Source organism: Panthera uncia (assembly GCF_023721935.1).
Source record: "Panthera uncia isolate 11264 chromosome B3 unlocalized genomic scaffold, Puncia_PCG_1.0 HiC_scaffold_1, whole genome shotgun sequence".
NCBI lineage: Eukaryota > Metazoa > Chordata > Mammalia > Carnivora > Felidae > Panthera > Panthera uncia.
This window is the reverse complement of record NW_026057582.1, coordinates 107,632,078-107,644,812: the sequence shown is the minus strand read 5'-3', so window position 1 is coordinate 107,644,812 and position 12,735 is coordinate 107,632,078. Positions and strand designations below refer to the sequence as shown.

At 54.9% G+C, this 12,735-nt stretch overlaps 1 protein-coding gene across 1 annotated transcript in view; it reads right to left on the bottom strand.

Moving 5' to 3' along the window:
* The window catches only part of CORO2B (coronin 2B), a 131,885-nt gene extending 119,166 nt beyond the window's left edge, over window positions 1-12,719 (bottom strand). The window contains exon 1 of the mRNA XM_049613807.1: window positions 12,603-12,719. Within this exon, the coding sequence (XP_049469764.1) occupies window positions 12,603-12,617 (15 nt within the window). The 5' untranslated portion in view covers window positions 12,618-12,719. The remainder of the gene's footprint in view (window positions 1-12,602) is intronic.
* Between the last annotated feature and the right edge of the window lie 16 nt (window positions 12,720-12,735).

Genomic DNA, 12,735 nt, shown 5'->3' with positions numbered 1-12,735 from the left:
TCCCTTCTGCACCCAGCCTTGGACCAGGTGATGTTATCCTAAGATAGACAGGGAAACGGAGTCCCAACCAGAGCGGGGCAGGACTGACCCAATGGGGGTTTAGCTGGGGTTTAGGAGGACCGCTAGAAGCCCTCTGCAGAGGTCTTCCCTCTAGGCCGTCTTCCCAGCAGGAGACTTCTGGCCCTCTGTCCCCTCCTTCTGTTTTCTCAAACCCCAGACCCAACTTTTCAGGCAGCCCCAGGCAGACGGGAGAGGCCAGTACCGTGGAGTGGTCCCGCCAGGGGTATCTCCTTGGGGGAGAAGGGGCACAGGTGCTCTCTCCCAGACACAGGGAGATACATGCAGGGAATCCGGGCTGGGGGCCTGAAACCCCTACACCCACCTCGCTGTGCCCAGGCTTTGGGAATGTCCTCTAAGGTCAGGCTGGGGCAGACCACCCAAAATGCGAGTCTGATCACTTCACTCCTCCGTGAAAACCCCTCCGGGGCACCTCGAGCCACCACAGGGCTCAAGCCAAAGCTCCCTCTGGCTCCTGCCTCTGCCCCTCGGGCCTTGTTCCACCGCTCGCTAAGCTGCCCTCTCCACCCAGCCGCACCCAGTTCTTGCCTCTCGTGGAATAAGCCAGACCCGTGTGCACGTCCATGTTTTTGTTCATGCCATCCCCTCTCCCTGGAATGCCCTTCCTTCCTCTTCATGTGCTTCTGCCTACTCATCCTCGGAGACTGAGCGAAGAAACCTTCCCTTTCTCCAGAAACTTTCCCTGGCCTCCTCGGCCTGTCCCCTTGGCTGCAGAACTCTGTGCACACACCCCTGCCGTCCCACACCGCAGCTCACCGGCCTCCCTTTGCCACATCCCCGCAGCTATGTGTCCCTCTGGGTGGCCTGTCTCTCCCATTAGACGGGGATTCCCCCCAGAGGGGACTGCTTGAGTGTAACCCTCATGCTGGGTGCTGCATGCTTTGGGCCTAGCACACAGGTGCTCAGGAAACTTTTTTTTCCCTTTTTTTTTTTTTAATTAATTATTTGAGAGAAAGAGAAATCGAGAGAGTGCCAGGAAAGGAGAGGGAGCGAGAGAGAGAGAGAGAGAGAGAGAGAGAGAGAGAATACCAAGCAGGCTCCATGCCATCAGCACAGAGCCTGATGTGGGGCTTGATCTCATGAACCGTGAGATCATGGCCTGAGCCGAAACCAAGAGTCGGATGCTTCACCGACCGAGCCACCTAGGCGCCCCATCAGCAAATATTTTTTGAACGAATCTAGGGCCTCATTTTATTTGCCTAGGGGAAGGGGAGGGTAGTCAGCGGTCAGGACAGCGGGGCAGTCAGGGTGGAGAGGAACTTGGACTGATGGCCACCCTCACCACTCAGTCACCCCGGCAAATCTGGCTCACTGGTCCTCCCCTCCCGCCTCACTCTCCTCCTTGGGAACCTCTCCCTAGTGGCCAGTCTCATTATTCTCGGGTCTTGCTATCTGCAGGCCGGGCCCAGTCAATGATAACCACTTAAGTAAGGTATTACCCCTCCTGGGAGAACTTATATTTTAATAACATCTGAAATGCCCAAAGGAACTGAAGACTGTAGTGGTTCTGGGCACGGTGCTGGGAGGGTGATCTTAAAAAAGCAATCACACAGCACGGTCAGCTCCCACTATCTGGCCAGGGGGCCCCTAGGTTTCTGCATGTCCGTGGGGCTGTGCAGTCAGAGAGGTCAGGGTCAGGTCTCAGTCCACCCTTTCCCACTGTGCAAGCCGGGGCGACTGCTGCCCTCTCTGAGGCTTGTTTTCCCGCTCTGTAAAGCGGGGGTAACACCAGAATTGTGGGGTCCGTGAGATAACGGATGCGACACGCTCAGCATGGGGGGCAGGCTCGACATCATTCCTGCTCTTTTCTAAAGCAAAGGCCCACAGAGCTTGCTGTCCAGCACTCTGGGTCTCCAGGGGCCCCCCAGAGGGGTGGCTTTGTTTGCTGCTCCTGAGCCCCCTCTGTTTCCTCCGCCCACTCTCCCTCCCTGGCTCCCTCCCTCCAAGCCAGAGTTCCAGGGAAAACTTTGCCCGGAGACTTCTCAAGCCAGTGATAAGGTCTGGCCAGAAGAAAGCTCTTAGCAACCCAGGCTCCCAACCCAGAGGCCCTTCTAATGGTTTCAGAGAAACAAAGGAGGGAAAGATTGCCTGCAGCCCAGCGTGCCAGGAGGGCTGGCTTCCAGGAGGGAGAGTGGGGTTCACGGGCCTCTGTGGCGGCCACGGTGGCAGCCTGGAACGTGGGGCCCCTGGCTGCCAGATCTCGGGAATCACAGCCCCCTGGCCAAGCAGAAGGAGCCTCAGAACTCACTCCTACTGCCTCTGCCATGGCCACGGCCAGGCAGGGTGGTCCTGGCTGGTTACCTGGGGAGCTGAGCCTCTCCATTCGGGTGCCCCCTGCCATCTAGGTGAAGTTCTCAGGTCTCCTTTCTAGAACTTTCCCCTACTTCTGAATCAGCCCTTGGCCTAGAAAAACCGACTGAACTGAAACTCACCCAACCTGAGCCTGCCATCAACCAGAGGGAGCCCCACTCCCTACTTGGCCACTTGTGCCCCCTTAGGTAAACCTTTCAGGGCCTCACTTTTCTCCTCTGCAAAATGGGGGACCCCATTACACCTCTTCAGAGTTCCTTCCAGCTCTCACAGTCCACAGACGTACAGGAGTAAGGATTTAGCCCAGGCAACAACATACAGGGAATAGTTTGGGCTTCCTCAAAATCCCACCCAACCTTGTATTTTGCACCGGCTACCCCAAAGTCTACACCACATCTTTGACAAGTGCTGTGAAAGATACCAAAAAAATCAGACATCATCTCTGGCCTGAGAGCTCACAATCAAGTCAAGGAGTCAAGGTTCATGCTCCGAAAACAATTCCCATACAACAGAACACATCGGGCCTTTACTTACAGCTGATGTGGTAGAGACGGGGCCCCACAGGAACTCCCAGAAAAGGGGAATTAATGCAGATCCGGACCCTGAAAAGGCCAATTTGACAGAATAGCCTCAGTCCATAACAACTTGAGTTTGTTCTCACTCATTATAATGACTATGGCAGGAAGGCAGACCCAGGGTCTTTAGAGGACACAGTTGTGATAATAAAAAGTTATCAGATGGACCCTCAGGTACACTGAAATCCCCTTTCCCAGAATTCCAAATTTCTCGGAATCCCAAATTTCCCCATGCATTCCTGCAACGTGATCTTTCACCTGGAGGTCAGCAGGGCAAGTGTGAACAACATTTTCTTCATGAAGCTAAACCAAAAACTCAGGAATTAAATCCTCTTGTCCCCTTCCTCCAACACCTTTCTTTCCATCAGCTGTCCTGGAAATTCCCCCCAGATCCCAGATCGTAACGCTGTTAGTTCTGAAGTCATATTCGAGATGTTTAAGTGGTTTACTGCAAGTCCCTCAAGCTAGTAGAGGGTCTTTCTTTCTATAAACTCAAAGGAAAAATGGGTCTGAGCCTCAGGGGTGCCAGGATGTATCTGGAGCAAAGGTCAAGGCCATTTGCCAGTGGGGGCTGGGTCTCTCTTCCCAGAGACCTGGGCAAGACTGTGCTCTGGGACAAACCTTCCCCCACCTTCCACAGGGAGCTCGGGCCTGCAGGGATCCAGATCAAGGTTTAGAGGCTTTATTCGCCTCACTTTTCAAACGAAAGCAGGACATCCAATTTTTATAGCCAGATTATTTGTCCCAAGCATATTAAAACAGCCAAAATAGGACAGGAAGAGGGAAAAGCAACTTTTCATCTGCCCCAAAGTAGCCTGACAGTTAAAACAGATAGAAGCTGTTTGGGGGAGATGAACTGGTCCTTTCTGCCGACACAGTGTGAAACAGTTTTTCAGTCAGGACAACAGCAGGGGAGAAGGGGGTTAGCTGTTGGATGGACTGCCTAACTCCCAAAGCGGTGGGACACTGGTGGGGGAAGAGAGCAGGACAGGTGCCAATTACAGACACTAAACTACCCCCCTCATGACATCTACAGAGAGTGCCTTACTTACATATTACCGTGCCCTAGTGAGGTGGAGAAATGAATTTCCTTTTCACAGATGAGAAAAACAGAGGCTCAGAGACGTTGAGGGCCTAGCCCAAGGTCACGCAGGGAGGAGCAGAGACAAGAGCAGAGCCCGAGTCTTTTGCCTCCAGATCCCCTGACCTGGCCACAGGCCTCAGGGTCATCGCTACCTGCCGCTACCTGCCAGACTGAGTGGTAAGAAAGGCCTGGAAGGCACGCTACGCGCCCCACCCCCCACAACCGGCTTGGTGACCTTAGTAAGTTACGTCCCTTCCTTCTCTGGGCCTCTGTGCCTGCACCTACAGGAAGGGGAACAGTAAGAACACCGGAAGATTAAATGAGTAAATACACGCGAAACACTTTTTGTGTGCCCGGGATAAACAAAGCACCCTAGAAAGGTCAGCGCCTTCTGCTGTTGTTACTGCTTATTTCACTGTCAGCCTCTTGAAAGCAGGGACCTAACACCCGGCGACAGCCCGGGAACTGCCTACAAGAAACTAGTATTTGTTAAACGGGTCTAAATTAAGATTAGGAATCAGCCTCATGTTCCTAGAAAGCGTGGAGTGCCATGGAGGCAGAGGGCTGGACCAGATGACCTCAGACAGCTCTGGAGTTGAACACCGAGCACGGGGGCTTGTTTCTAGGGATTAGTGTGAGCACCCATCCAGAGGGAGCATCCCCATATCCCCCTGCTGGGCAGCTGGAGCCTTCAAGGGTGTTATCATCTGTCTCACACAGGGGCCAGTAAGTTCACACCTTGTGGCCCGAGCGCCATGCCCTGTGAAACATCACACACATACATACATACATACGTGTGTGTATATGTCCCTACAGTTTTATTTTAAAGACCAAGAGCCAGCCCAGATAATCATAAAGATTTCGAGAATAAAAATGGTTAGAATCGGGCCCAGTAAAAATATAAGGTGGAAATTTTCCTGCCAGAGCAAAGTTTCCTTCTGGAAAAACAAATGACCCCTCCCTGGAGCTGCCTGCCAGCCAGGAGAGGCCCTGCCCTTCCAAACAAAGCTCTTCTAACCAGGGAGGCTCTCTGAGGGGCGGCAGAGGCTGGACCACTGAATGTGGCACTTCCGTACCCCCCTTGCCCAGGTCGACTTTAAGAAGTGGCCCACGGAAAAGCCATCCTCCCGAGATCAGGAAGCCACAGAGAGGAGGAGAAAAAGAATGAGGGAGTCCAGAGGCCCACGTCTGGACCAGCCTCTAATCTGCCTGGCTGGGCAACTTTCTGCAGCTTACTTGGCCTCTCTGTGCCTGTTTCCTCATTCCTGATGTGGGGATGACCGTAACCTACACCATAAAGTCACTCTGAGCATAAAAGGAACCCATCCATGTGCTGAGCTCTCACCAACAATGCTGGCATGTGGGGAGCATTCCTGGCGAGTGATCTGACTCCAGGCATCTGCCTGTGCCTTTACTTCCGTTACCCACTCCTCAGCTCCTCCCTCTCACCGGCTACCTCCTACTCATCCTTCATGAATCAGCTTAAAAGTCACCTTCCCGCCCCTCTGACTAGGTCAGGCCCTCTGCTGTTATTCCCAGAGTTCCCTGTACTTCTCATCTCATAAGCCCCAGGACACTCATTGTAAGCGTGTTTAATTTTCTGTCTACCCGACGTTAATAGCTAACACTAACTGCCAGGCATGTGGTAAGTGCTTCACACGGATCAGCTCATTTAATCTTTATAATAATCCTTTTAAGTGCTACTATTATCAATCCCAATTAATGGATGGGGAAACAGATGTTCAGAGAGGTTAGGCAACTTGCCCAAGAGCAAACAGCAAGGAAATGATACAGGGCCATCTGTCTGACTCTAAAGCTGGCATTCTCAGCCACCAGCGCCCCCTGGTAATCAGGGGCCATCTCCAGAGGGCCACCCACCCTGGGCACAGAGGGAATTTGCATATTCAAGAGGGTAAGGGCTGCAGGTCTGGACCACAGACCTGTGTGTTCCCTACACAAAGCTAGCTTCGTGGAAATGGAGAAGGTGGCCCTGCCTCTATCACACTTGTTCTCCCCCTGGGCTGGCCACCTTGCCTAAGAGGCCCCGTCTGATGTCGGATGCCACGTGCAGGATACCTTCCTCCTCACTCGCTCAGCTTACATTTTTTTCCCCCCAAATTATTTACGCGGTTCCCAGCTCCAGCAAAGGCCACAGGAAAGCCTAAACAGACCACATCCACAGATGTCACCCCCAAGGCAAGCAGCACTTGTCAAGCACACCTTGGTGCCAGGGCCCCAGATGCCCAGACAAGAGCCCTTTGCCACGGGGTGGGGGTGGGGGACAGAATACAATCCTGGAACTTAGATGGCCGGGTACGGATCCCCACCCACTCCCCCACCCGCGAAACCTGCAACCTTGAGCAATTCACTTATGCTCACTGAGCCTCAATTTCCTCTTCTGGAGAATGGGATCGTCTGAATCTTCTGGAGAATGGGATCAGATCTAGAATCAACCTCATCAGATCTAGAATCAACCTGATGGTTGCACAGAGTCAACGCGATCAAGTGTGCCCAATGCCTGCTTAATAACTGTTATTCTTGTGAGGACGGTGATTAATCTTCATAGGATGTGGACCATGAGTGATTGGATTGTGAAGGTTCTGGCTCAAAGTCAGAAGACCTGGGTGTGCATCCCAGCTCTGACCCACATTAGCTCTGTGATTTGGGTGTGGCCATGTTTTCACTCGGAGACTCTATTTATTCATCTGTAAATAGGGGGAACCCTCCTCACCCTGGGACCCTCGGAGGGATTCAGTGCAGTAGCCCATGTTTGTTTTCTGTAAGTGGGACTGTCCTGAGCAGACCCGGGTGCCTCCCGTTGCTGTGTTAATTAATTGGAAGGAGGGTGCCAGCCAGAAACCAATTAGGAAGGCCCCTCCAGGGGCCTCCTGGGGGAGGGGGAGGGAGAGGGCAAAGAAAGGCGGGTGACGGCTCCTCCTCCATTGTCCCCACCCCACCGACTTGTGCCTTCTCTGCAGCTGGTTCCACACTCCAGGCCCACAAAGGAGAGGCTCATTCTAAACAGCTTCTTTTCATGTGGAAGCCACTGGATTTGCATCTGTCCTTGCCTGGCAGGGCCTGCTCCGTGCCAGCTGCTCTAAGCTTCCCAGGCTCCAGGCTACTCGGGGGGCTGGGCCTGAGCCTGCAGGGTCCCCAGGCAGGGAAAGGAAGGGGAACAGAACAAGCTGATCAGGAGAAGCCGGAAGGAGAGGGGGCTGGGCACAGAGGGAATTTGCATTCTCTCATCTCCTGGACACCAGACAAATTCTGTGGCTAGCATATCCAAATCAGAATCTGGGCCGCCCTGGTGCCAGGAGCCGGCGGTGGCTGAGGCCATGTCTGCTCCAGGCTAGCCAACCTGGGAGAGAAATGGAAAAACTCACTCCATCTCCGAGCTGCCAGGGACCGATGCTGCCAGGCCGTTGGTCTAGCCAGTGTCCACACTCCCAGACCGGCCAAACTCAAGTCTAGTCTGACTCCACACGGCCAGCTAGCCAAGGGGCTTCTGGGGCCCTGGGGAGCCCCACAACGCATCCCAGATGCCTCTGTGGGCTGCCACAGGTGCTAAGGTGGCAATGCCCCAGGCAAGAGAACACGGGGCATCTGGGCACATATGGGAAGAAAGTAACTCATCAGAGCTCTTCTGAGAGTGAGCTGCATTGCCTGGAGGGAAAGACAGTAAGGAAGGAAAGATCCTGAAGTTATGAACACTTGAAGTATGCAGACGACAGCGGGCTTGTGCCTGCTGGACGCTGAGACTCCTAACTCAGGACTTTGGCACATCTCCTTCCCCACCCATCTTCTCCAAGGTTCTGGACAGCAGGGCCTGTGGCTCAGGCATTCTGTGACCTTAATGCCTCACACGGGGCCTGGCCCAGAATAGCAGCTCAGATACGAATGGGTGAATGTTAGCCACAGACCTTCAGCATGAGAATGCCAGGGCTCTGGAAGAAGAACTGAGTGGAGGGAGGAGGTATAATGGGTACACGGAACAGAGAAGCAGAAGCCCCACGCCACCCCCAGGTTTCTGGGAGCTGGGTCTGTGCGGGTAATGTCTCCGCCTTTGAGCTGGCTCTGTGACAGGCTTGCTCTCTCATTTCTTCTCCCAGTAAGGGCCAGACAGGAAAGAAGTGCTGGGAAGTGGAATGTCTGGGAGTCCAGGCATCTCCTGGGTAGGCTAGATCCTGGGTCCAGGAGTCGGAGGCAGAGGGCTTTGTATCTCTTCCTCCCCATCCTGACCCTGGGTGTAGCAAGGGCTCCCGTACACCTTGACCCCTGAGGAGTTTTCAGCAAGGGGGGTGGCTGCCCAGCAGAGGGAATCTCAGACACCAGCATCCAGGCCAGGACGATGCAGTAGGGTGACTGGAGTGGGGCCCTGTCCCCACTCAGACTGCCTGGGGGCCCCCTTGCAGGGCAGCTGGGTGGGAAAAGCACTTGCTTTAGGCAAGTTATAATTTGCTCCCTGGGTCTCAGTTCCCCTATTTGTCAAGGGAGAGATTTGGATGACTTGGGGCCACTCTTCGGGGCCCGAGAGACACATGACCTTGCCAAATGAAGGCCTGTTAGTAACTACCTGGGCAAGGCAACCCTGTCCTCAGTCCCACTGCGTTCAGGAGGAGCCGTGGGCTCCCCTCCCTGAGCCGTGCTCTGCTGGGACAGGCACAGAAGAGAGAAGGGGTGACCTACGGAACGAGGGGCCATGGTGTGACTGCTGATAACACTTATGAACCTGGAATTGGCTGCTTAGAGGGGGATGCTGGCATCTGGAGTCTTCTCCTTGCACTCACTCCTTCTCCTAAGACCTTCTGAGGTGCGTCAGGCACTCCTGCTCCTCAGGGCACTTTGTTCTTGGACTGCTGACCCCCTGAGCCGACCGTGGGAACGCAGAAAGCACCGAGCTCACTGGCGTCTAACCCAACAAGTCGCACCTGGGAACAAGGCAGCCCAGTCACTATAAGTCATCACCTTCCTTACCTCCGAGCCCCACGGTCCAGTCTGGTCACATCCAGACAAAAGCCAAGAAATCACTCCAAAGGCCCTAGAAGCAACAAAAGGGGTTTGCAAAGTCCTGCATGACAGCTGGCAGACTTCTTTAAAAAAAAAAAAAAATTAATGTTTATTTGTTTTTGTGAGACAGAGAGAGACACACGGCACGGGTGGGGGAGGGGCAGAGAGAGAGGGAGACACAGAATCCGAAGGAGCTTCCAGGCTCTGAGCTGTCAGCACAGCACCCGATGTGGGGCTCGAACTCATGAACCACGAGATCACGACCTGAGCCGATGTCGGACGCTTTAACCGACGGAGCCACCCAGGCGCCCGTGCAGACTTTTCTTATAGCCTATTGACTTGTGTTCTACACACAATTCTAATGTATTTTGTTCTGTTTTTCTAGTTGATGGCAGTTTAGAAACCTATTTAGAACCAGAGAAGCACTGACATATGACTGAAATGGCACAGAGACAGAAAAAGTATAAAGAGCAGGCGCGAGAACGCAAAGAACAAAATCATCCTGCTCCTGGGAAAGCGGCCTTCGTTCCCTCACCACTGACTTGCCCTCTGGACAGATACTGGACTGAGACTGGGGGCAGGAAGGACCTTACTCCCGTGGATGGTTCTGGTCTGGGAAGCCACATCCCTTCTTTTCTTCTTCCTTTTCCTCCTCGTTACATAAAGAAGCTAAGACAGCTTACGAAACTACACACAATAAGATACAGCTGAAAAAACGTCATAACCAGGAATCATGCCATCGGGCGAGAAGGCCACCCTCCAGAGATCCGCAGGGCTCTTTAGCTCTAGTGCCATTTAGGGCAGGGGTCCCTCCAGAACCGCCCAGGATCTATGTGCCACTTTAGCGGCTGGACCTCACCGCGAAGGCGAAGGCGGCTGGGCTACGTGTGGGAGGGGGATGGTAAATGGAAAACGGAGGCCCACCTGCTCTCAGGAAGTCCTACTGAAGTTCTAGCAGCTCGTCATCTGGTTTCCTCTTGTGCACTTTCCAGGCCCTCTGAGCTAATAAGAACTGCTGCAATCCACACCTAACCCTGGCCCTGAGGACTCCAAGGGGCAGGCAGCCGAGGCTCGCCAGAGAGGGAGGACCTTTGCCTCGAGGAGGTTCGGAAAGGGCTGGGGTCTCGCCCTCTAATCCATTCCTCCCCTGCCTGTCACTCCAGTTGGTAAGCAGTGATTCCACCTTCCAGACCCCCTTCAGGATTCTTCTTCATATCTGGCTTATAACTAGACCCACCCCTCCTCTCCCCTCCCCAGAACAGAGAGCCCCCCAGTCTCCATCAGAGCGGACTTCCTCACCGAAGCGGTACCAAGGCCCAGCAGAAGGGACCCAAGACATCAATGAAACTCACTGCTGCATCTCACAGATGGGAAAACACAGGCTTAGAGATGGGAGTGACTGGCCCAAGATCACACAGCCTGTGTGTGAGTGACTGAGGACTAGAGGCCAGGCTTCAGACTCCCAAGGCACTGTGGCTCTTCTGGAAATCATGGCAGAGCCTCTTCCGGCAGGCTCTCAGGCAGCAGGACTGCCCCCGGACCCCTCTCCTGCATTTCTCCTGTTCTTGTAGCCCTCCCCACATGAACACTTCCGGTCTGTGAAGGGCTGGCCAAGGGGAGAGAAGATAGGGTTAAAGTGGGGATTTTATTTAATCCTCTGAGCTGGCTTAAACCGATGCCACATTGGTTAGAACAGGAGAAACATGCAGAAGGGTTTGGCGGGGGGTGGGGGAAAGGGGAGGGTATTAGTGAATAATCACTAGATACTGAGAGGCTTGGCCTGCCAATGAATTTAGCAGACAACTACCCTCCTTCATGGCGTCTCCACCCCAGGGCCTGAGCCTCCAACGACTGACCCCCTTCCATGGGAATAACCCAGTCTCCAGGGTACTCAACAGTGTAGAGCAATGGAAAGATCACAGGCCATAGATTGAGACGCATCTGAAGGCAAACCCCAGTTCTGCTACTTACTCGCTGTGTGACCTTAGGCAAGTCACTTGACCTCTCTGAGCCTCTGCTTCTTCCTCTCTTAAAGGGGGCTGAACATTCCTTCCTTGCAGGCCTCCTGGGAAGGAAGACTACCTGAGCTCATGCACATAAAGAGGCGCAGGGGAGGCATTGAGTCAGATGTGAGTGCTATTATTACAAATCTCGTATCCTTTATCTCTCATCCAGGCCCATCCATTACTCTTCTGCCTCGGCCTGCTTGCGTCTTCGACGTTAATAACCTTAATGATAATAATCCTTCCCAGCCAGCCCTGCCAAAGCAGGTCTAGCCAAAGCAGACCCTCAGCCCCCAGGCACATCTTCCCGCAGTGTTTCTAAGAGACAATTTGGGCACTGAGCTCAAAGACCCTGAACAGACATGCTGTCTTATGGCAGGCAGATTTCATGGGGGCAGTGGTAGCCCCTGGCTTATCAGAAGGAGCCAGGACCACCCCTCCCATCACCTCCACAGCTGACCCTCCATCTGGTCCACTACTCTGACCACGAGTAAGCTGCCCTCTCCATGTTGGCCTCCGACTCTCCGATTCTGACAGCCAGGTGGGCAGCTACTGGAATCTGGCCTTGGGTGTGTGGATTGCCGGACCGAATGCCAAGGCCAGGCTGTGAGCTCCTTACCCTGAAGGAGCGCTCTGAGAAGTGTGGGTTCACACCCTGGATCTTCTTCTTGGTTCTTCCACTGTCTGTCACCAGCCCCAGGATCCACATTATCGTCCTCATATTCCACAAGAGGAAACTGAGGCCCAAAGCAGAAGGGCCCAGCCAAGGTCATCCACGGGGTTTGGGGGTGATCCGGGGAGTGAACTCAGGTCTCCTCAGGTCTCCTAATCCTGGGCACTTTCTACCACCCTGGTCAGCTTTCCATACCAGGGAGGCCCCGAAGTCTCTCCAATGAACCTGGGCCCCAGTGCCAGAGTCCAAGAACTCTCCTCCAATATGGGAACTGCCAGAATGCGCATCTCTCCCTTCCCTGTCACGTTCCCTCTTTAAGCCAGTCGCCACAGAACCTGTCCTATCCCTGGTAGCAACTCCCGGGGCTGGGGAGCGCCTTCTCCACTGAGTAACTCTGGAGTGGGGCCAGAGTTCACGGGATGGGCGGCAGAGGCCAGCAGGTGGGGTGGGCTTTCCCCTCGGATGGCCTTCCCCAGGACGACAAACCCGTTCCCACACCCACTGTCCTGCCAGCGACGCTCCCCGTGGCGCGCTCCAATGGGGGACACCACGCAGCCGCCTAACACTGCTCTCCAGGGGTTAAAAATGCAGCATCCTAAGCAGGGTTAAAAATGCAGTCGCGGGTGGGCCGGTGCGGAGAGATGTCGTCCCAACCACCGCGGCTGCTAAAGCGGCATCCAACCCCATTCCCTCCGCAGTCCCTGGGGCCCGGAACGACTGGAGGGACCGGGGAAGCAGAGGAGGCGCGCGCCGCACCTTCCCGGCACCAGTGCCCCCCTCCCCACGCCCACACCCCCGCGCCCCCAGCAGCCGAGGCCGGGGGCTGCAGGCGCCGGCGGGTCCCGGGCGCAGGGCGGGCGAGCGGCGCTTACCTTTGTGACAGTCATGCAGAAACTCCGGGGCGGTGCGGGGGCGCGGGCGCGGCGTGCGGGGGCGGCGGCCGGGGTCCACCGCGGGCCCGAGGCGGCGGCGGGAAGCGGTCCGGCGCGGCGCGGGCAGCTCTGG